At 40.5% G+C, this 23999-nt stretch overlaps 1 protein-coding gene and 1 long non-coding RNA gene across 11 annotated transcripts in view; one reads left to right on the forward strand and one right to left on the reverse strand.

Annotated features, from left to right (window-relative positions):
- Positions 1-23999, reverse strand: part of agrn (agrin) — a 466151-nt gene that overhangs the window by 193303 nt on the left and 248849 nt on the right. For all 10 annotated transcript variants that reach the window (XM_032562688.1, XM_032562681.1, XM_032562697.1 and 7 more), the window contains one exon: positions 18756-18971. In XM_032562688.1, the coding sequence (XP_032418579.1) occupies positions 18756-18971 (216 nt within the window). The remainder of the gene's footprint in view (positions 1-18755; positions 18972-23999) is intronic.
- Positions 1443-22231, forward strand: LOC116720181 (uncharacterized). The gene is made up of 4 exons (XR_004339344.1): positions 1443-1455; positions 9018-9021; positions 21415-21420; positions 21867-22231. It is a non-coding gene; the product is annotated as an uncharacterized LOC116720181 (long non-coding RNA).

Below are 23999 nucleotides of genomic sequence, written 5' to 3' on the forward strand. Positions count from 1 at the left end.
AAGAAATTCAAGCTTCAGTCTCTTAGTTTTGAATGATGTGGATAGAAATCAGAAACAAAATAGTTATCTGTACATCTAATACTGTAATCAAAAACTCTAACATATATGGACCTAAAGTTTTATCATAATGTGTTGTGGTATTGTTATGATAATGATAAAAGTAACAATAACAATAACAAAAAGTAACAATAATAAATATTCGTTGCTTCTTTTTTAGGTAACTGTATTCACAAACAGCCACAAACAAATACTGTTCTTGAAAAACAAACCTATCTGAAGTAAAAATCTTTAGGACAGGTAGTGTGATTTGTGTCATATACAGTGAATACATATATAGTGTATATATATATATATATACAGTACAGACCAAATGTCTGGACACACCTTTTTATTCAATGAGTTTCCTTTATTTTCATGACTATTGACATTGTAGATTCACACTGAAGGCATCAAAACTATGAACTAGAAAATTTCGGAAGAAATTTAGCCGGGGCCTGCCAAGGCGCGGCCGTGGGGTTCGGGCCCGGAGTCGTCACGCCACAAATCGGCGTCGACGCTAAAGAACGCCGCGATGTGATCAGTGGCACGCGGAGAACCGCAAGAACGTTAAGCGAGGCGGACGTGCACCATTCGGTACGATTTAAAATGTTGTCAAGGCTTTTATTTTGGAAGTTTTGTTAAACTTCATTTCAAAGGGCCAAACTAATCCCATGCGTAATAGTCCTTGGGTTAAAATAGTTATATAATGCTCAAAACACAAGTAGCTGATGTAAAAATATGCAAGGCTTTTATTTTGAAATTGTCAGTATGCTTCATTTTAAAGTTCCGAACTAATACCACGTGTAAGAGTGCTTCGGATGAAAAAGTCAAATAAAGCCAAAAAGAGCAATTACGTCATGTAAAAATATTCAAGGCTTTTATTTTGAAATTGTCAGTATGCTTCATTTTAAAGTTCCGAACTAATACCACGTGTAACAGTGCTTCGGATGAAAAAGTCAAATAAAGCCACAAAGAGCAATTACGTCATGTAAAAATATTCAAGGCTTTTATTTTGAAATTTTCAGTATGCTTCATTTCAAAGGGCCAAACTAATACCACGTGTAACAGTGCTTTGGATGAAAAAGTCAAATAAAGCCAAAAAGAGCAATTACATGATGTAAAAATATTCAAGGCTTTTATTTTGAAATTTTCAGTATGCTTCATTTTAAAGTTCTGAACTAATACCACGTGTAAGAGTGCTTTGGATGAAAAAGTCAAATAAAGCCAAAAAGAGCAATTACGTCATGTAAAAATATTCAAGGCTTTTATTTTGAAATATTTGTTAAGCTTCATTTCAAAGGGCCAAACTAATACCATGTGTAACAGTGCTTTGGATGAAAAGTCATATAGAACTACAGTGATGCGTATTTGTAGTACAAATCAGCAGCCAATAGCCTCTTGAGATCCGTTGCTATGGTAAATAATGGTCTCAGCAGGTGTGAGCTCTGAGCTCTGAGCTCTCAAACACACAAGTGTGTTTGAGCAAACACGTTTTACTGAAAAAAAGCATTGGAAACAAATCCTTCTTGTTCGGGAACCGTAATACATATTCGAAAAGCGTTTGGAGCGTATGACAGGCCTATGTGTCTTCTGCGATAGTCCCGAGATTCATATCTGTACCTCACTCAGAGCATTTACAGTGATGAGAGAAAGAAATGTTGTGCCCAGATCTGAACCGAGATCGGCTCTCACTCTAATTTGAGCAAAAATGAGAAACTTTGGGTCGCTTAGAGGCAAATTGTGGACAAACCGTAACTGGTACCGACGAGCCGTCTTCACTTTCGAAGAGATCACAGACGTATCTACAAAATGAAATTTGAATGGCATTTCTAGGTGAATTTGTGACGACACAGAAAATCCTCAAAAATAGGGTATTTCCAGGATTTTTCCCATTGACTTATAATGGGGTTTTTTTCGTAGTTTTTTGCGAATTATGTCGCCACGTTAAGCCCAAATCCCACCAAAAGTAATAGCTGGAATGGCGTGAATTTTCTGCACGTTTTGATACCTCATTTGTAGGTGTGCACCCAGCAGTACGAGCCGCATTAATGGTTACGGAAGAAAAATAAAGAAGAAGAAAGAAACACTTTCTCCGACAATAGTAATAGGTTCCTGCCATTGCTTTGCATGGCAGGCCCCAATAACACATGTGGAAATATGCACTAAACAAAAAAGTGTAAAACAACTGAAAATACCCCTTATATTCTAGTTTCTTCAAAGTAGCAACCTTTTACTGCTTTGCACACACTCTGCATTTTCTTGATGAGCTTCAACAGGTAGTCACCTGAAATGGTTTTCACTTCATAGCTGTGCCCTGTCAGGTTAATAAGTGGGATTTCTTGCCTTATAAATAGTCATGAAAATAAAGAAAACCCATTGAATTAGAAGGTGTGTCCAAACTTTTGGTCTGTACTGTATATATATATATATATATATATATACACTGCCTGGCCAAAAAAAAAAGTCGCCACCAAAAAATGGTCACACTCTCTAATATTTTGTTGGACCGCCTTTAGCTTTGATTACAGCCCGCATTCGCTGTGGCATTGTTTCAATAAGCTTCTGCAGTGTCACAAGATTTATTTCCATCCAGTGTTGCATTAATCTTTCACCAAGATCTTGTATTGATGATGGGAGAGTCTGACCACTGCGCAAAGCCTTCTCCAGCACATCCCAAAGATTCTCAATGGGGTTAAGGTCTGGACTCTGTGGTGGCCAATCCATGTGTGAAAAAGATGTCTCATGCTCCCTGAACCACTCTTTCACAATGTGAGCCCGATGAATCCTGGCATTGTCATCTTGGAATATGCCCGTTCCATTTGGGAAGACAAAATCCATTGATGGAATTTGTGACACTTATCTTAATATTACTGATCATAAGTTGGTTACACACCAAGATATTCCTCTTTAATAATATCCTAACGGTATTTAAGCACATTAGCTGAAAAAATAATCTAAATAAACAAATTGACTGTCTAAATGATGTTTAGTTGCACAACTTTACGGACACGTTCATTCCTGGCTGTTTTCACGTTTATTGCGCTGTTTATATTAGTCTCAATGTTTGCAGTTTTCTGGAGCGCAACGCAAAGCTCGACGTCATTCAGAGGCAATATATTAAATTGATATTAACAAAGACACAGCGGGACAGATCATGAGTCTGACTAAAACTAACTGGATGACAAATTCTGGGGTTTATGTCTGCTTATTTCCGAGCCCAAAAACCGCAACCTGCAACTCATTAAATCTGCAAGCGATTTTAGAAAAAAACAAGCTCAAAGCTGCTTATAATAATCGGACTTGGTGACCGAAACTAAAAATAGTTTCTGTTTTTCCAGCAACAAAATGTGCATCTCCCTCTTCCCTCCATTGTTTATGTTTCTGTCGCTGCTGAAACGGTGGTCACTCCCCAAGACGCGTTAGTAACGCGTTACTTAGTAACGCTATTGATCTAAGTACATACATATATATATATATCTATACAAATATGTACATCAGTGACGTGCGGTGAGGTTCATAGTTGATGAGGCACTGACTTAATCATAATCAGATTTACAAATATAGACCCCCTGCATGTTATTGCAGGATTTAAAACTGGAACTAAAGTTAAAGCTGGAACTTTACAAAGCGGAATAAATGGTAAAAGCAAAGGCGAAATATTTATTTGATTAACATCTTACTGATTATCTTTTATGAGCGGTGCTGTCTATGTGGTGTGCTGATGTATTTGATGTATTTGCCTTCTGTCAATTGCATCCTCTCTCTCCCATCAGTTTGTCTAAGAATGTATCATCAATACCAAGAGTTTTGTTGGTATTGATGATACATTAATACCAAATTAATAAGAAAATTTCACGTATGAGGACAACGCTGGAGGGCAAAAAGACTATTCTTCTACATGTCATCCATAACCCGCTGCCACGGTATAATAATTCCGTTAACTCAATGAAACTTGGAAATTTAGGTTTTATTAATTTTGTGCTGTGCTCCACAGCAAAGGGAAAACCCGTTGAAGTATAACTCAAAACCACGTCTTTCTCGCTCTCTGCAATGGCCAGGCTACAGACAGACTTGTTGTCATATCAACTGACAACAACGCCCCTAAGAAAACACTGGCATATTTTCCACACAAAGAGTAGGACATTCAGTCTGTTGCAGTAGTATAGTTTTAGGCTTACTGTTTATTTTGTGATTATTAATAAGTGATTGCTGTGGTACGAGGAGAAAATTATAAATATATCGCTGCACTTGACTGTATGGCTAGCTTGTTGTTACTGTATCTTACTCTGCAGTTGTAGAGTCACAATGTCTGGGATCATGAGCGCCCCCTGCCATGAAGCAAGAGAACTGCCTGCCTCACCTCAAATCTGTTCTCTGCTGTTTCTGATCGCTCCTCAGCACACAAAGCACGTTACATACACAGTTGGTGACAAAAAAACACTGTAGATTATATACATAAGCTAAATTATGGAAGATCAGTTCATATATTAAATGTTTTTTTAACCATTTTATTAGCAATGAACAGACAGGAGGAACATGCTCTCATAGAACAGCAGCCAGTGCAGTTAGTGAGAGGTTGATCAATCCCAGGTGAGGCTCAACTCGCTGCTGCCTCACCAGCTTAGCTTCCGAGCATTTGAATTGGAAAATGTCTATATATATATTTATATAGTACACACACACACACACCCACACACACACACACCCCGCACACTCCTGGTTTAAACGCTAATTTCCCAGAAAATGATTTAAAAAATATTATTTACTGAAAAGCAGCTAATAAAATATCCTAGCAGAAAACAATCTAATTTTTTTTACTTGGTGAAAAGCCGGTAAAGGCCTCTTTCTTCTTGGTTCAGGTGTCAGAGGATAACTAACTTTTCTGAGTTGCTGAACAGGTGGTTATTATCAACAGTACTCTAATTAGTTGTATTATTTTGTAACTATTTTCTTTCTCACCAGAATGTCTGCTGATGTTAAAAGTGATAATCATGGTGTTTTCAGTCGCCTCCAGAGCTCATGCTCCATCATTAAAGCTCTCACTCTGCCAGTTCTTCTCTCTGGATTTTTGCTGCTCCTGAAATTTGTTCACCTCAATCACTCTGTTGTTCACTCTCCTGCTCCTGGATGCCCTTTTTTCCACTTGTACAATTACTCCCACCCACTTCAGAGGATTTTTCCCTTCTCTGGTGCACCCAGTGTTACTCCTAGCCTCTTTGTATCTGATCTCTCTAGTTATTTCCCCTCTGCCAAGATGTGGGCAGTCACCAAGATTGTTATTAGTGCCAGGTTCAAGCCTGCGATGTAATCAAACCCCAGGAATTAGCGGCCGGGCCACACTGACAGGAAGGCGCAGTGCTGACCAAACATTGTAGTTATTACTGAAGTTTCTGCTGCAGAGCGTCAGCTCCTTGGATTCCTGTGGTTTGAAGGCATTGCTAAAGATAAGCAATGGACAGCAGTGACAGATTAGAAGGCTACCAGTGGGAGACACATGAAGAGCTCCATGACGCCCTCCGAGGGCGCTTTAGGTGGTTAAGCTTGAGGAGAGTGGCCATGTTGAATGGAAATCGTGTCTTATTTTGAGATAAAGGCAGAAATACAAAACAATTGTTGTGTTTAGAGCAGAGAACAGAAACCAGTTCTTTAGCTTTCTGCCTGATGAAGAGGCTGTTGTAGCTTCAGCCATGAAGCACATCCACCAGTTACCCATCTGGACTAAAGAGCTTTTACATTTAAGTCTCATGACAGATTATCGGAAAGGGTCAGCATTATGTCGAACTGCCTTGACATACTGCTACTGATCTTTTCTGGATTAACAAGAACAGGTCTGATCTCATCACAATAACAGAAAATCAGGCCCCTCTCCATAAACGTAACAAGTTTGTTCAGCAGTAAGATAGTAGTGGACTTCAGTCCTGGTACCAGCTCCCTGCAGGCCAGGCTTAAGTAAAGCTTGTAGCAGGAGTAGCTTACGGTTTTCTTGGACTTTTTCAGTAGTTATGCTGCTATAGGCCTGACTAACAGAGGATATGCCCACCACTTCTCCCCACAACTCTCCATTTGTGCATTATTTACAATTATTGAAGCCCCTGCCATGTATTTCTCTCCATTTTTCTTTCTGTATAAATTACACCCGGTATAGTGATTTAGTGTTTAGCTGTGTACTTCTTTAAAAGTGATTAAAAGTTCTTTGAACTGGTTAGGATAGGTCTATGAGCAAAATAAAATATGTTCATTACATTTTTTACACAAAGTCATTCTTAGTTAATGAGATTTTAGTTTACTCAGTTCTGCCTTTTTTCAGCTCCTTTCAGAATGATTTGTTTTTGTTACTTTAAATCCAAAGAAGCTGCTGCTGACCACGCCCTCTCATCCCAAATCAACATTTACACTCAATACATGAAAAATAGCTGTAAACAGATACTTAATTTTACAACCCTACATCTTTGAAAAGCAGAAGTGAAACCTCCTGCACAGTGAACAAGAATGCAGCAAGTGATTTTTGAACGGTAGGTTAACAACAAAACATTTGTCTTTTCCTGCAGCCACTGTAAAGCACATACAGTAGAACCTGCTGACCAAACATGCTTGAGTGTTGCTGAGGTTGCTAGGTAATGGGCTGGGCTTTGCTGGGGTTGCTAGGTAACAGACAGTGCCTGCTGATTTGTGGTGTCACATTAGGAAGGTTTTGAAACAGATCATTTTCCAGACAACAAAAAATATGAACTTATTACTAAAAACAGGGTTTCCCCCAGAAAACTTGCTAAGCCTGGTGGTCGGAGCGCCGAAGCGGTCCACCGTGTTTTTGTATTAAAAGATGCTCAGTAAACAGGAAATGTAAAAATATTACTGTGTAATTATATGTTACTGGAAGACATCGCCAGTGAAATACTATCTCAACTCTGAACTAGTCTTAAAAACAACAAATCGGGGACTTCCGGAAGCAAATGGAGTAGACGGTCGCGTCAGAGCCTCTCTCCCACCTTACTAAAAGAAAATCCCGTTCAAAACTCGTTAATCAGCTCACTGTTTCGACCAAATAACTATTGAACGGGAGGAGAAACACGTCGAGTCATAAAGAATCGATAAAGATGCCGAAAGCTCAGGATAAATGCAGTGTTGTATAAAGTACTGAAATCTCAGAGTCAAGTAAAAGTACAAGTACCTCTCCAAAATATGACTTTGGTAAAAGTCGAAGTCACTGACTGAAATGTTACTTGAGTAAAAGTCTTAAAGTATTTGAAACTTCTTGTACTTAAGTATGGAAATTACTGTAAAAATGGATGTACTCAAGTAATATAATGAAAAGTACAAGTAAAAAGTAAAACAAAGCAAATGCAGTTTGAATGACATTTTTTATATTTTGGTAAACTTGTCAAATACACTTAAAATAATGTACACAACCAAGTGCAGGCAAAATTAAACCTGCTAATAGATATACCTGCAGGCATCATTTAGTTAAGAAAATTAGGTGCTTTACCTATAGCACAAGGTTAACTTAACCTGCTTTACAACTGAACCAGCTTCTTAGTAAACCCTCCAGGACAGAAAATACAAAGTGTTTGTAAGCCTTAAGTTTTCCCTTCAAGTAAGGTCAGTGCTGAAAATGAGAAAAATAAATAGTACAGAAAATGCAGCCAACATGAAGAAAAAGAGCTGTTACGATTACTCTACTTCACAAATCAGTGAATCAGTCAATGCTACAGTCAGTAGGTGGTGCACACAACTGGTCATTATGCAAAAGAAAAAAAGAACTGGGAGGGAAATGCAGCTTATTGGCATCTGTAAACCTGGTTTTGAACTTGCATGCCTTTCCTATATTCGTTAAATTTAGTCTAAATTGCTATCGCTATGGCTTCTGCCCCCCTTGAACAGAGGAGTCTAGGTAGCCTGCTACAGTCAACATTAAGCCTAAGCTAAATACACCACGTGTGGAACTGAAACAATGCCAAACAAAGTTCATTTATGGTCAAGATTTCACAATACAGTAGTGCCTAGTGACCAAGCTATAGTTACTGAAACAGGAGGATTATAACCATTTCATAAGACGTTACCTCGATGTGTTTCTTCAAGTTGGACGGGGAGTTTTTGTAAGATAGAATTTCCATGTGACTGCTACTGATTGCGAGACTTGCTTTGTGTTTAATGGGAGAAGCGAAACAGGTGTATCCTAATTAAAAGTAAAGAAATCAAGAAATGGCAAAAAATGTGGAATGAAGATAAGAAAGGAAGAAGATTATATGAAGTACAAAAGTCAGTTTGAATTCGAAGCATTAATGAACGAAACAGAAGAGAAGAAATAATAATTAGTAGATTAAGAGTAGGTCATACCTACTTAAATGACATGCTTTATAAAATAGGGAGGAAAAATAATGATAAATGTGAGAGATGTGGAGAGAAAGAAAATGTAGAACACATATTGATGAACTGTAAGTCAAATGAACTCAAAAGGGAAGAATTAAAGAGAATAGTTAGAAATATGGGGCATGAATGGAATCTTAAAGGTATATTAGGAAATGAAGGAAACATAACAGATATTCACAAATTAAGGAAAGCATTGTTTATTTATCTTAAGAATACAAAATTAAAAAGTAGAATTTAATAGATATGAAGTAATGCTTCTACACACTCATGTACAGTAGGTGGCGGTATGCACCTTAAAGTTGCTTGTGATCCGCCATAATAGAAAAGAAGAAGAAGAAGAAGTATCCTATTGGTGGTGATGAACAAGCCCAGGCAAGCAGGCTACGGACTTTGTTCGGTAGCCTACTTGCTACTTGCTAATCAGTAGGTGGGGTCAAAACACTTGCGTTTCTCTCTCTCGCTTTTTTGTAACGAGTAACTAAACCACACATTGAAAATGTATCGGAGTAAAAGTACGCAATTAAGTTCGGAAATATAGTGAAGTAAAAGTGAAAGTCATCAAAAATTTTCATACTCCAGGAAAGTATGAAGTACTCCAAAATATACTTAAGTAAAGTAGTGAAGTATTTTTACTTCGTTACTATACAACACTGGATAAATGTGCCCCTGGCGCTAAAGCTAGCACACGTCTGAAGCAAGCTAGCGACAACGTGGCTAGTTCGGGAGCTGAGAGCACTGGAACGAACATGGACTCGGAAGGAATACTTAAGGCCATAGACGATTTGAAGACTGTCCTGAAGGGGGATAATGCAAAGCTACAACAAAACATTGACCATTTGGGACATGAAATAAACGGTAAGCTGGACAGTATTGCCACTGAGGTACAAGGCCTGGCAGAGCGGGTTGACGAGGCGGAGGCCCGCGTTCATCAGGTGGGGAACTGGGCAAAGGAGGCAACTGAGGCGTTGTGCTTCTACATCGAACAACAGAGGAAAACGCAGCTTAAAGTGCTTGATTTAGAGTCCCGTTCCAGAAGAAACAACGTACATGTCTTTGGGGTGCCAGAAGGTCAGGAGGGGAACTCCACTACACAGTATATTGAGACGCTTTTGAGAAACCAGCTACAACTACCTGAGGACCTTGACCTGAAAATACAACGCGCACATCGCACTCTGGCAAGTAAACCCCCACCGGACTCACCACCGAGGGCTATTATTGTCAACTTTCTGGAATTTTCCACAAAAGAAAAGATCTTAAGAGAAGTGTGGAAAAAAGGCAAGATCCAGGTGGGCTCTTCAAATATTCACTTCGATCACGATTATACACCTGAGATAGTGAAGAAGCGCAGAGAATATATCGCTATCAAGAAAGCGCTGAAGGTAAAAGGCATACACTGTCAAACACCGTTTACCAACATAAGGATCCACTGGGAATCAGGAACCCGCACATACTCCAGCGCTCGGGAAGCCTACAACGAGCTGAAGAAACGCGGAATCCAGGTGGAGGAACCGGCGGCGGCCGACGGTGGTTCCAGAGCGGTGTCGAGTCTTCGGGAGCTACTGGGCTGGCAGCCGGCGAATAACAGCGGTACTGCGGCGGCACTGAGAGCAAAGAACAAGCTGCAGACCTTCCAGCGGAGCATTTCCGAGTGAAAATAGGCAGAACAACATGACATAACGCAACATTATTTTGACTGGGCTCTGATTTACTATTTCGTGGGAGAGGACACTGTTTTTTTTTCTACGTTGGACTAATAGGATGGACATGTTTTTTCCTAAAGGCGCTTCTACTGTCCTTTTCTGGCCCTCTCAGTTTGAGAGGTTTAACCCTCGACTTGCCAACGGGGTCAAGAGTGAGAAGAGGGAGCTTCTTCTCATCTTGGAAGTCAGTTTGATATTGTTTTGTTTTATTACTGTTCGTGTTCTGGGTTCAGGGGCCAAATCAGTCAAGGTAATTTTCTTTGTATATCAATGTCATATAATTTAAAAATCGCTTCCTTAAATGTAAACGGATTGAGTAGTCCAGTAAAAAGAAAAAGGGTCTTAGCTAAATTGAAAAAAGATGGGATACAAATCGCTCTTTTACAAGAGACACATATGTCTAAACAAGAACATGATAAGTTTAAGTCATTTGGTTACTCAAACACGTTGTATAGCTCTTGTAGAAATAGTAGAAAGAGGGGGGTAGTCACCCTAATTTCTAACTCACTGAACTTTGAATTTATATCTGAGAAGAGCGACAAAGAGGGCAGATTTGTTGTTATATAGGGGAGAATTGATAATGTTGTGGTCACGATTGTTAATATATATGTACCGCCAGAGAGCGACAGGACTTTCTTAAAAACGGTCTTTGACACCATTATCTCATTTAGTGAAGGAGTTCTTGTTTGCGCTGGAGATTGGAACACAATCCTTAATTATGCTCTAGATACAACAAGCTATAAGAAACAAAACACTGGTAGGTCAAAAGATTTAAATATCCTGATCCGGGAGATGGGCTTGTTTGATGTCTGGAGGGATCTTCATAATAAAGAAAGAGAATTTACTCACTACTCTCCTACACACAGGGTCCACTCCAAGATCGATCTGTTTTTGATGAACACCATTGATAGATCCAAAGTGAAGGAATGCTTAATTGGAACATCTGATATTTCAGACCACAACATTATCTATTTGTCCATCAGTTTGTCTAATAGGCCTAAAACAACATTATGGCGCTTAAATATAGGTATCCTTAATAATGAAACCACAACAAAGGAGATTAGAAAAGAAATAATGGAATGTGTAAAAGATAATAATAATGGGCAGGTAAATCACACCTTAGTCTGGGACACGGCCAAGGCAGTAATGAGAGGGAGACTAATTTCTAGAACTGCTTATCTTAAAAAAATAAAAAGATTAAAATACGATGAATTGGAAAAAACATTGAGGGAATTAGAATTAAAACAGCAAATGACTAACAATGGAGAATTTTCAGAACAAATAACAGAAACTAAAAACAATATAAATGATATGATACTCGAGGAACTTGAGGAAAAATTACGATTCTCCAAACAAACATTTTATGAATCAGGCCCAAAAGCTACACGAATCTTAGCTAGGCAACTTCGTAAACATCAATTGAAGCATTCGATTACCAAAATTAGAGAATCCTCAACTGATAACTTAACCTATGACATGGATAAAATACATAAGACCTTTGAAAATTATTTTAACATTATAAACATTATACTCTACTCCAGAACCAGTTAACATAACTGCTATTGACAATTATTTGGCAGCTTTGGACCTACCTTCGCTTGGATTAATCCAAAACGAAGCTTTATCTGCTCCCATTACCCAGAAAGAATTAGATACGGTTATTGGACATTTGAAAAGTAATAAGTGCCCAGGTAGTGATGGGTTTCCAAATAAATGGTACAAGATGTTCAGGAAGGAGCTTTCCCCTGTCCTGCTTGAGTCTTTGAATTGGACATTGAACAGGGTTGAGATCCCACCATCTTGGAGAGAGGCTATAATATCTGTCCTCCCTAAAGAAGGAAAAAATGCGAATCATATTGCCCAATCTCAATTCTGAATGTCGATTATAAAATCTTTACATCAATAATCTCTCGGAGACTGGAGTATTACTTGTTAGATCTAATACACGAAGACCAGACGGGATTCATCAAAGGCCGACAAACTCAGGACACCATAAGACGAACATTACATATATTAGATCAAGCCAAAAAGCAGAGCATCAGAGTCGCATTAGTTAGCCTTGATGCAGAAAAAGCCTTTGATCGGGTCAACTGGACTTTTTTATATAAGGTACTAGAGCGTCTGGGCTTTAATAATCAGTTTATTAGTTGTTTGAGGTCACTTTATGATGAACCACGGGCCAGGGTAAAAATCAATAGGCACCTTACAAATAGCTTCCAATTATACAGAGGAACCCTCCAGGGATGTTGTCTAAGTCCATCGCTTTTTGCAATATTCATTGAACCCTTGGCACAGGCCATTAGAGAGGATGATGGGATAAAAGGTGTCAGTTTTGCAAATATAGAACACAAAATTGGCCTTTTTGCAGATGATAAAATCACATACCTCCAAAACCCAAATACAACTCTCCCCAAAGTTATGTCAGCGCTAACTGAGTTCGGTCAACTGTCAGGCTATAGTCTAAACATCACAAAAACACAAGTTCTGACAATTAACTATTCCCCTAGTAAATCTATAAGAAAAACCTGTGGACTTAAGTGGGATGCCAAAAAGCTAAAATACCTAGGAGTACTTATTTCCCGAGATTTGGATGAGTTATTTAGTTTGAACTTTGGTAATCTTACTGAAACCATACAAAAAGACTTGACAGCCTGGGCAAGGTTACTGCTGGATTTCACAGCTAGGATGGAAATAGTGAGGATGAATCTGCTTCCTCGTTTTGTATATCTTTTCATGTCATTGCCTATTAGGATATCTAGCGCACAGTTTCATGCCTGGGACAGGTTGATCTCAAGATTTATTTGGGCCGGGACCAGACCAAGGATAAAATTTAAAACACTCCAAATTAGTAGGGACCAAGGGGGTCTGGCCCTTCCAAATTTGAGTGAATACTATTACGCATCTCAGATGAGATTTATGGTCTGCTGGTGCTCCTCAGAAATGGAGACTGGATGGAAACAGATTGAACTTAGGCAAGGTGGGGTCCAACCCCAAACACGACTGGGAGATAAAATAGTTACAGACAAAAATGGGAATGGTATAGTTGAAGACACGTTGTTAATCTGGAAAGAGGTGGTTGACAGGTACAAATTGACAGATGTCACTGGACTCCTGATGTGGCCCTCCTGTAACTCAAACTTTCGGCCAGGAGAATTAGATTCCTCTTTTTTAGGCTGGGAAGATAGAGGACTTGTTGCTTTCTGCCAGTTTGTTGAAGGGAACACCTTTAAAACATTTGAGCAAATGAAAAGGGATTATAATCTTGAGAACAGAGATTTATTTAAATATTTTCAGGTAAGACATTTTTACAATTCTAAAATAAAAAAAGGTGTTCCTCCGGAAGGTAATACTATTGTAACAATTTTTACAAATGCTTATACTCACCTCCCATGTAAAACTGTTTCCAAACTATCTAAAGGGTTGCAGAAACATAATGGAAATAACACCTTGAATATTAAGTCTAAATGGGAAAGGGAATTGGGAGTAAAAGTTACAGAGGGTGATTGGCTTTCAATGTGTGTGACACAACAGACATCTACCAGTTCTAAAAGATGGAAGGAATTTGTCTGGAAGTGCTTAATTAGATACTTTATCACACCTCAAATTACTAGTAGACATAGAGGAGAAGATCAGCAATGTTGGAGGCAATGTGGCCAACAGAACATCAATCACTCTCATGTATTTTGGTCCTGCCCAAAGTTGGCACCTTACTGGGATGGAATCTGTCAGACTATCGGGATAATTTTGGGGTATGTCATCCCCAAAGACCCCAGAATTTTTCTGTTGGGGCTGATGTCTGGAGAAGTATTTCAAAAAGAAGATGTGTATCTTTTTAAAGTTCTATCAATTGCAAGCAAAAAAGCTATTACACGCTCTTGGCTAAAGAAACTCCCTCCCCAGCTAGACCATTGGCGGGAAGTCGTGGAAGAGATTCACTCAATGGAAAAACTGACATATCTTTTACAGATAAAAGGACACTCTTACAACAAACGCTGGTCTAAATGGCTGTTATACAAGAACAAGGAAGCATAACTAGATGTAACATCTTGTAATTATTTTTTATTTTCTTTTTATTTATATATGTATCAGTGCCCCAAGTTCTGTTTGTGTTTTATGTTTCATTGTAATGAAAAATGTTAAATAAAGAGTATAAAAAAAAACAAAAAAAAAACAACAAATCAAAAAATGCAATTAAAATAAATATCAATTATTTGCACTTCTGTTTAATCCAAATTAAGTCAGCGGCTCCATCAGGCCCCCCAGGGCTTTAGGAGCCAATAAATGCTAATATTTTAACACAAACCACAGATACATAAATGTAACATTTGTTTATTGAGATTATCAATGCTGCTAAATTTGATTTAATGGTTTCAGCATAAATAAATTAAAATATTTTAAATTGTTTAACATTTATATGTAAGATTTGAAGGCACTGGCTAATTTACTTTGTAAAAGTTCAAAGTGCAATATTCATAGTTAAATTGTTTTGTCACCATAGTAACAATCTGATGCTGTGACTTTAATCTTTGAGTTTGAGTTGTTTGTCCACAAATACAAATTAGTAAACTGTAATTATAACTTATTGCTTTTTAGATTGGCCAGTTAAACTACTCCCCATCTCCCAGATTTCATTAAATCCAACACAGAAGCTGTTGGAGGTGCTGATGTTTTAGCAGCAAGAGGGGCCCCTAAGTCAAATTCTGCTCAAGGCCTCATACAGCCTTGGACCGACCCTGCTTGATGAGTTAAATCCTCTGCACTGCGCAGAGATGTGGAACAAACGGGAGATTTAAATTAATGCTGCTAATGTGGCTTTAGTAGCTCTTCCATTTCGTGTCTATTGAGTTTTTAACAAGGGGACACAGAAACTATTTTGGTTGGTCCAGTTTAAGGGACGAGTTCCTCAGATCTCCATGCAATCGTGCACATTAACTCTGTCTGACTAAGTGGACAAAGTATTTGATATGGTTTGATGCTTCGTGTAATCGGAAAAATAATACTAAAAATAACAACAAAATAACATAAAACCAGCGTGATGCGTGACTACGAGGCGAGCGCTAAAGCTCCTCATTGGGCTGAACCTGCATGATGAGGTCAGAACTGGTTCATTAACCACTAACACACCGGTCAACTGGGAACACATACATGAATTTATCAGCGCAGACAGAGCCACACGCTGGGCAGCGTGTTGAGATGTAAAAGCTGCACAAAACTCTTTCTCCACAAATATAAATCATTCTCACCACTCGCTCAGCAACTTTGAAAACGCCACTACAAGTTATTCCTGGTTCATGTAGAGTTGCACAGCCAGAGCTAACATGCTGGGGTTTAAACTCCTACCTTGATCAAAAACTCTGCAAAGAAACACAATTCCTCACAGGGGGTTGATGTAAATATCCATACAGGTCAGCCTGTGTCCAGCTTGAATGAAAGGAGACGTGGGATCTGCGCTGAAGTTAACGCAAGACATCCAGCTGCTGCAACGCGCAAGGCATCGCGCAGAGTCTCCAGCTGTCTGATTGGTCCGGATTTAAACTATAAACGTATCTTCTATAAACTCATCTTTAAGGAATAATTCTGCTCCGCCAGTGAAACGCTCAAAGCAACAGAGACGCTTGCAATCTGGTTTAAAAAAAATAACACACAATTTTTTTTTAATTATTATTATTTTCCTAAAAACATAAACAACAAAGGCTTAGCCTGGCGGTGGGACTAGTAAAGCATGGCGGGCCGCCAGGCCTACACTGGGGGAAACCCTGCTAAAAACAGCTTGATGTTTTTTGAGCACTATGCTGTTTTCAGAAGCAGCAGAGACCCAAATGAAAGTGAAAAATGCTGCAAAATGTGAAATTTGCATAATAATGTAGTAACAGTAATAATAATCCCTTTTAAAGTGACTAGAACTCTTAACTTTGCGTACTCGCTTTGTGATTATTTCCTATAGATGCAAACTACATCTCGTTGCTTGTACTTGTGACAGTGCAATGACAATAAAGTTGAATTCTATTCTAAAGAAATCACTATTGACCCACTGATCTGTATTTAGAAGTAGCTAAATACAGATCAGTGCAGCACTGAAAAATAATAATAATAAAAATAACTTCTTACAAGTTAGAAGGAGCATTGAACTGAATTTGATGGTTAAATTACATTTAGGATTGAAATGTTGTGTGCTTAGGCCTGTCGCGATAAATCAATTAATCGTACGATAAATAAAAATTATCAACGTCATTTTAATTATCAGCATTATCGTCTCTTCCGGCCTTTTTCTCTTCCTGTTGATGACACCGAATGAAAAAAGGCTCAACTCCGGTGCTCTCCACTGACCCCCCTTCCTCATTTCCTTAGTGTAAAGCCCAGCGCACACTACAAGATCTTAGAGCTGTCGGCCGATTGTCGGCCCATTTTCAAAACCTAAGAGACCACACATAAGCTGACAGAAATCCTACGTATAACGGTTTGATCGTGCCGTGTGGTGTCCAACAATGGGCACGAAATAATGGCTATGTGAAAGCTGTCCCTACTGTCACACACAGACAGAATTGGTAATGGTTTTCTGTTCTCCCTTAATATTACTTTACATATTGATTAGTGAGTAGTTTAGATTTTTATCTTTAAATTTGTTTTCATTAGTCTGACTCTTTAGTTAACTATTTGTTGTGCACCCATTTAGTTAACTTTATGTGTCAGTTCTTTGTATATTTTGTTAAATACAACAAATTAATTTCTTTCTTTTGAGTTACCAGTTTCCTCTGGACCTGTTGCTGAAAATCACAGAGATGAGCTCCAGCTGATTGATGTCCATATATGGCTGTCAAACTTCCTCAGCGGGCCGTTCCATTTGTTCACCCGGGGAGGGGGAAATTTGGTCTTTAGTTTAATTTGACCATTTATTTAATGTTTCTTCTTTTTGAAAGTTAGTTAAATTCTGATATTTATTTCATTTACAGATTTAGTAATATTCTGACCAATATTTGTTAGGTTTTTTGTGTGTTTAATTACCCCTTAGTGTGTGTTAATGGTCTGATCAGCCACTATTTAAGTTCCCCTCATGTCTTGTTTGTTAGGTCAGTTTGTGCTTGAGTTTGTTGTGTTACCACCTGAGTTGTACTTTGTTATGTTGACCTCAGTTTGGGCCCAATTTATCATTTTTGGATTTTTTTTGTAATAAATTAAGATTATATTTTGAACTTTCTTCAACGTCTCTCTGGCTGGTTTATGCAAGACCTTCACAGGCTACAAGTTCAGTTAACTCATTTTAAAACCGGGCATTAATCAATGCTTTACTACTATCTACCTGCAATGCATGTGGCTAGTGTCAACGTAAAGTCCTGACTGAATGAAAATCATTATAACCTATTTATGTCACGTTAACGAAGAACAGCTGAAAAGTTACCGGGTTTATCAACTGCGGTAGCAATTTCACTCCAACTCCTCCTCTTGTCATTTCTATATTATTTGCATGTTGAATAAACATTAATGTTGTTTCCACATATCATCTCCAATGTCCGCTGGGCTTCAGGTTGTCAGCTGTTTGGGATTCTCCTCTGTAATTTCCCCTCAGAAAACACGGAGGGAATCCACGCTTTCTGATTGGCTACCTGTCACATTCAACAGGCTGCTTTAAGTTCCCAGTTGGGGAAAACCGCTGATTTAGATCGGAGCGGCCACGACGGTCTACCGTAACACACCACACAATCTTAGAAAGACCAACGTTCTAAGATTGTTGTAAGGGGAAAAATAGGAGCAAAAAATCATATAGTGTGAACTATTGCATCAGGTAGTCGATGTGCCCATCTTCTCTATTTAAATCTAATTATTACTGAAGGGCAACATAATATACAGACTTCATAATCTGCACTCTTTTGGTTGAATGCAGTATTTATTTCCACTTTGGCTTTATGATATTTAGGGGGTTTTTTTCAAGTGAGTTTTTTGTTAATGGAGACTGAGAATCCATTTTATTTTGTCTTTGGTTGTTTTGTTTATTTTGTTTATCAGTTCCATTGTTTAGTGTTCTTTTGAAAATAAAGTGTATCTATCTTTGGCAAGAAATCGCATGCATTATTACGTCATTTCCATTAAATCAGTGTAAAAAGGTCTTCAAACAATATTATCGTTTATCGCAATAATTTTTGAGACAATTAATCGTTCAGCAAAATTTGCTATCGTGACAGGCCTGTGTGCTGATTGAACTGATTTGATTTGAACAGTTCTGGAAATATGTGGTTATAAATTTGCCTTGCAAATTGCTACTGAGTTGTCTTATTATTGACACAATATGAATAAACTATATTTACCAGGCTGGAATTGAAAGATATTTTTTTTCAGAGTAAACTTTTGATTTTGCATTCATGTGTAAATGTTGAACTAGCTTTTACCCCCATGCTAATCACACAATGTCTAATTTATAATCTCCTAACATCCAAACCATGAAATCTCACTAATGCCAGAAGATGTCCAAAAATTAGATACTTTGCACTAAAAGGACAGAAAAAAATCTCAGATCCTATTCCATTGGTGTGAAAATACATTTTGCAGACTGTGTTATTTGTTAAGAAGCAAGCTTTCACTCTGTGTGTGAAAGGTCCCACATGATGAGCTTCTACAGACATGATGTTTTGTGGCTGCAGGTTAAACTGTACTTACAGCAGGGCCCCTTTCGCTGCACCTTGATCCGACGCTGTGTATTGCACTGAGCCTTTTCCAGCTCACACTCGTTGGAGTAGGTGGAGGTGTCGGAGCCACAAACAGGAGCCACCAAGGATGGACAGTCAAGTTTCTTGCAAACACACTCGCCCTTGGATGGGTCGGTGGGGTTCCTCTCGCACACCGCCCCAAAGCCACACAGCATTCCTCTGCAGCCTGGACCGCACAGGGACAGGAAAGGGAGAACTATTAGATGGTTACTGTCCAATTAATCGCCTTATCAGAAACAATGGGAACCAAAAAGAAATACTTTTTCTCATCTTATCTTCAAATTCTACTAGACAGCATATTGCAACCAGATTCACTGCAGTCTTTGAGAAGAACAAAAGTACACACACGCCCACACAAAAATGCCTTAAAACGTTGTATTTATATCCCTCAAACTTATTAACCTTTTGTCCTAATAAAACCTCTAGACTCTGTGGGTTTTATTGGGATTGTACGTGCCAAACCAAGACAAAGTAGTTGTGGAATGGAGGCTAGAAGATCAATGGTTTTCAAACTACCCGTGTTGTACTGCTCAATCAAACCAGGCATCAGGCTGCGTGACGGTTCGTTCTTCCAGCAGGACAACAACATGAAAACACAACCGGAGTGCAAATGAGAATGGCCCAAATACCACATGACATCACCGATAATAACGGCCGATTTCCATGAAAAGGTGTCATCGCCGATCACTGTCTCTTGTTGCCGATCACCTGCATCTAACATCGCAGCCTGCGTGTGCAGCTTATCTCCTCTTTCCTTCACATTGCGCAAGCGCGCAGCAACAAATTCTAAACAATGTTGTGTGGAACTATAACGCTCTGAGAGTGAATGGGGAAGTTTGCGTGTTGCGACGGAAAATTACGTCGGGGGTGAAACACGTCAAAATGCAACAACACAACGAATCTAATATGACATTTAAAAAACCAACACTTGACGGAGTTTGGCTACATCGAGGCTCAATGCAGGAAAAAAAGGAATTCCAGAGCAGCCAGATAGCAGCGCACAACTACCAACACTCACCCGGAAGACCATGACGGTCAGAAAGCTAAGCTAATAATCCGATAAATAATTGAAGTCAACGAGTTAGCCGTGTAAGACAGGGGTGTCCAAAGTGGGTCCTCGAGAGCCGGCATCCTGCATGTTTTAGTTCTCTCCCTGGTTTAACGCACCTGGATCAAATGATGACCAACGAAGAACATCGACATGCTAAAGGTTGTTACTACCACCAGGGAGAGAATAAAAGGTGCAGGATGCCGGCCCCCGAGGACCCACTTTGGGTGCCCCTGGTGTAAAATGTTGGTTCTGCTCTCGCTGTTGGACCGCTGCGCTACGCTGCTGGTAGTAATATTTCACACACGGAGCCGCTCAACCTCCACCAGACTGAACTGTCACACCGAACGTCTGCTTAAAGCTGCAGCATGTAACATAAACAAAAAAGATTTTAAATATGTATTAAAACTTTTGCTATGTCCTAACATAAGACAGATAATCTCTGAAAAAAAATCGATCTCCTCTGCCTCCTCCATGTGTTGTGCAGAATTACTAAACTCAGTCAGAAACAACCAATCAGAACCAGGATTACTCAGCTAGCTGTTCTCACAGGAAGTTTTGATTTAGTAACTAAGGATCGTTTATTTTAATGCAGCCTGCATTTGACTTAGAACGAATGTTTCTTTTTTACTTGACATTATTTGATATAGACAGTGTTGTGAGGTTTATTTGACTCATGTATAATTTAGGGTACAGAGTCTTACTGTTGAATATTGTTTTACTGATTGCAGGTTTTTCAGTTGTCATTTTGACTGAATAGCTGCTGTATTGTGCCTGCAAGTATTTTCCATGTTTTGTGTCTAAATTAGGTGAATATTACCACATAATTTTTTACATTTTGACAGATCACATAGTAGCATTTATACATAAAGTGAAAAATTAACAGTGTATCCATACACTTATACGCATCTTTTAAACATGTCTAATTTGTGACGCCATAGCAGCAAGACCCTGCCAACCCCGAGTCTCACTTTCAACTTATTGTTGAAGTGCACATTATAACCAGTTTTTAAACTGTGTTAATAGGCCAAGTAAGACTGGAGTTATGCTAAAATTGTCATGAATTGGTGGTGAGAGGTGGTGAGGCAGACGCAGCAGACCCAGGTAAGATGAATAAGATAGATAAGATAAGATAAGATTTATTTGTCATTGTCATCAACAGATTACAACGAGATTGAGATTTGCTCGACTCGAGTTAAGATGCAGGTTATGTGTATATACATAATATACAAAGATAAAGAAATAAATAGTACAAAATGAGAAATAAATAGACATCAGAAGATGGTTGCAGCGCCTGGAGGTGTCGCAACAGAATTTACATTTTTAACAAAGTGGTGTCAAGAGCAGAAGTTCTTATGCCTTTGAATTTAGTGCCATGATTGCCATCGGGTAAAAACTGTTTTTTAGGCGATTTGTCCTGGTTTTTATTGCTCTGTATCTCTTGCCTGATGGCAGCAGCTGGAAGAGACCATGGCCAGGGTGTGAAGAGTCATTTAAAATGTTCAAAACTTTCTTGTGGAGCCTGGAAGTGTAAATCTGTTCCATAGTGGGGAGGGGGCAGCCTATGGTTCTCTCTGCTGCCCTAACAACCCTCTGGAGTGCCTTCTTGTCCGCGGATATGCTACTGCCGTACCAGACACACAGACTGTACGTGAGCACACTCTCTATGGAGCAGTGATAGAAGGCCTGCAGCAGGTCTGAGGGGAGACGGTTCTTCTTGAGTATTCTCAGAAAGTACAGTCTCTGCTGTGCCTTCTTCAACAGCTCCTTGGTGTTGGTGCTCCAGGTTAGCTTGTCCTCCAACTCCATGCCCAGAAACCTGAACACTGGGACCCTCTCCACACAGGTCCCACTGATGGTGAGAGGCTGGATGTCCGTTTTGTTCTTCCTGAAGTCGATCACCAGCTCCTTTGTTTTGGAGGTGTTGAGGAGCAGGTTATTGACTTTGCACCACTCTGACAGCTGCTTCACCTCATCCCTGTACTCCAGCTCCCCCTTCCCGCCTGAGATGAGGGGTCTGCATTTAATTGTGGTGAACTCCACGCCTGGAGAACAGTGGCTAACAACTACTGTGGAGTTCGTACACCAGCTGTTATTTACATAAACGCATAGTCCACCTCCACTTTTCTTACCGGAGCTCGCTGATCGGTCCTGTTGGTGTGCTGTGTAGCCTGCTAGCTCGATCTCCGGGTCCGGTATGGTTGGATTTAACCACGTCTCCGTGATCAACAGAATGCAGCATTCCCGGATGAGGTTGTCAGTTGCAATCCACAGCTTCCATTCGTCCAGTTTGTTAGCGAGAGACCTCACGTTGGAGAGAAAAATGCTTGGTAGCGGTGGTTTGTGTGGCTGTTTCCTGAGCCTCACTAACATGCCTCTGAGACACCCCCTCTTTTGTTTACGATCTCTGCGCCGTCGCCCTGTTGTAGTTACTGGGATTGTAATCCAGAGAGAGCCCGGTGTCCGTGCAATATCGACCGGAATGTTGTTGTGGACACGGAAAAGCTCCTGTGACAGACTTCCCCCGATTGCTTGACCAATGGCCAGTAAATTTTGTCGGTTGTAGGTGTTTTTAACCGAGCAAAGTGGAAAAGACAAACTTCAAGTTTGTCTTTGGCGCCGCCATCTTGTTCCATAAATGATCTTTTAATGAGGAAAATACAGTCCAGCAACGGGCAGCACGGCCGAGCGGAAGCCAGGGCTCGACGCCAGTAGCAACCGTTAAAACGACTGGACAACACGAAGTACTGAATGCACATTAGACGAGGACCCGACAAAGAACAGACACGCAGGTGACACTAAATACACTGGGGCTAATCAGGGAACAAGAAACACCTGGAAACTAATCAAGGGGAGACAGGACAACACGGAGACACAGATACACAGGAAACTCAAAATAAACACACAGCAAAACACAGATCATGACAGTACCCCCCCTCAAGGGCGGCTACCAGACGCCCCAAAAAACACAACAAGGGTGGGCGGAGGGGCGCTGGAGGCGGGAACCACGGAGGTGGTCGGGTGGCTGTCCGCGGCGACGAAGTGTCTCTGGGGCCGCCCAGAGGCGGCGACGACGACGAGGAGTCCCGGGGGCCACCCAGAGGCGGCGACGACAAGGAGCACTAAGAGGCAGGGTCTCGGGAGGAGCACTAAGAGGCTGAGACTCAGGAAGAGCACTGGGGCCACTGGGAAACTCTGGGGACACACTAGGAACCTCGGAAACAGAAGACCCACTAACTGGGGCCAATAATCCACTAGCTGGGGCAGGAAACGCCCTCAGCCGCACCGCCTGTCAGCCTGGAGCCAGGCAGGCCGCCTGGAACCCCATCACCATGGGGACCGTGGCTGGAGCAGTCTCTGGAGCGTGGGCGTGGGGCTCGGGAAAGCCGGCCGGTGAGCCGGCAGGTGGCCGGCTGAGGAGCGGAGCGGGCTCTGGAGCGGCTGAGGGCGCAGAGGCTGCAGCGGCGGCGAGGGGCGGAGAAACCGCTGCGGCGGAGACCGGAGGTAGCGCTGGTTCTGGAGATGCTGGGGAGAAGGCGGGAGGAGCTGGGTCCACTGAAGTGGTCTCTGGAGCGGGGAAAACTGCAGTGGTTTCTGGGGCCGGAACAAACGGAGCAGGGATGGTGGTGGCCATCAAGACTGGAGCGGAACGTTTCCGTTGGACGTATTCGTCATAGAGTTCGTAAATTAATTCCAGCATAAATCAGTCTCTTTTAAACTGCTTGAATAGGTAGCTGAAATCGTCCTCGGAATTAATTTGAAAACTATTACATGGGAGTGACGGGGAAGCGTTGGTGGTGGCTGTCTGGGTGTGTGTCTGGTCCTTCAGCAGGTCGTAGTTGGACTCCAGACCCATCTCTTCCAGCAGCAGCGGAGAAGGCAGGATCTCCACATCCCGGTAGAGGTCCCTCTGAGCCAACTCCAACTGCTGCTGAGTCCGGTCCATCTGGGTCAGAATAATAGCGATCTCACCTCTGTGTTTGGTCGGGTCCTTCTGTCATGAATTGGTGGTGAGAGGTGGTGAGGCAGACGCAGCAGACCCAGGTAAGATGAATAAATTATCTTTTAATGAGGAAAATACAGTCCAGCAACGGGCAGCACGGCCGAGCGGAAGCCAGGGCTCGACGCCGGTAGCAACAGTTAAAA

The sequence above is a fragment of the Xiphophorus hellerii genome, chromosome 1, assembly GCF_003331165.1.
Source record: "Xiphophorus hellerii strain 12219 chromosome 1, Xiphophorus_hellerii-4.1, whole genome shotgun sequence".
In the NCBI taxonomy this organism is placed as follows: Eukaryota; Metazoa; Chordata; class Actinopteri; order Cyprinodontiformes; family Poeciliidae; genus Xiphophorus; species Xiphophorus hellerii.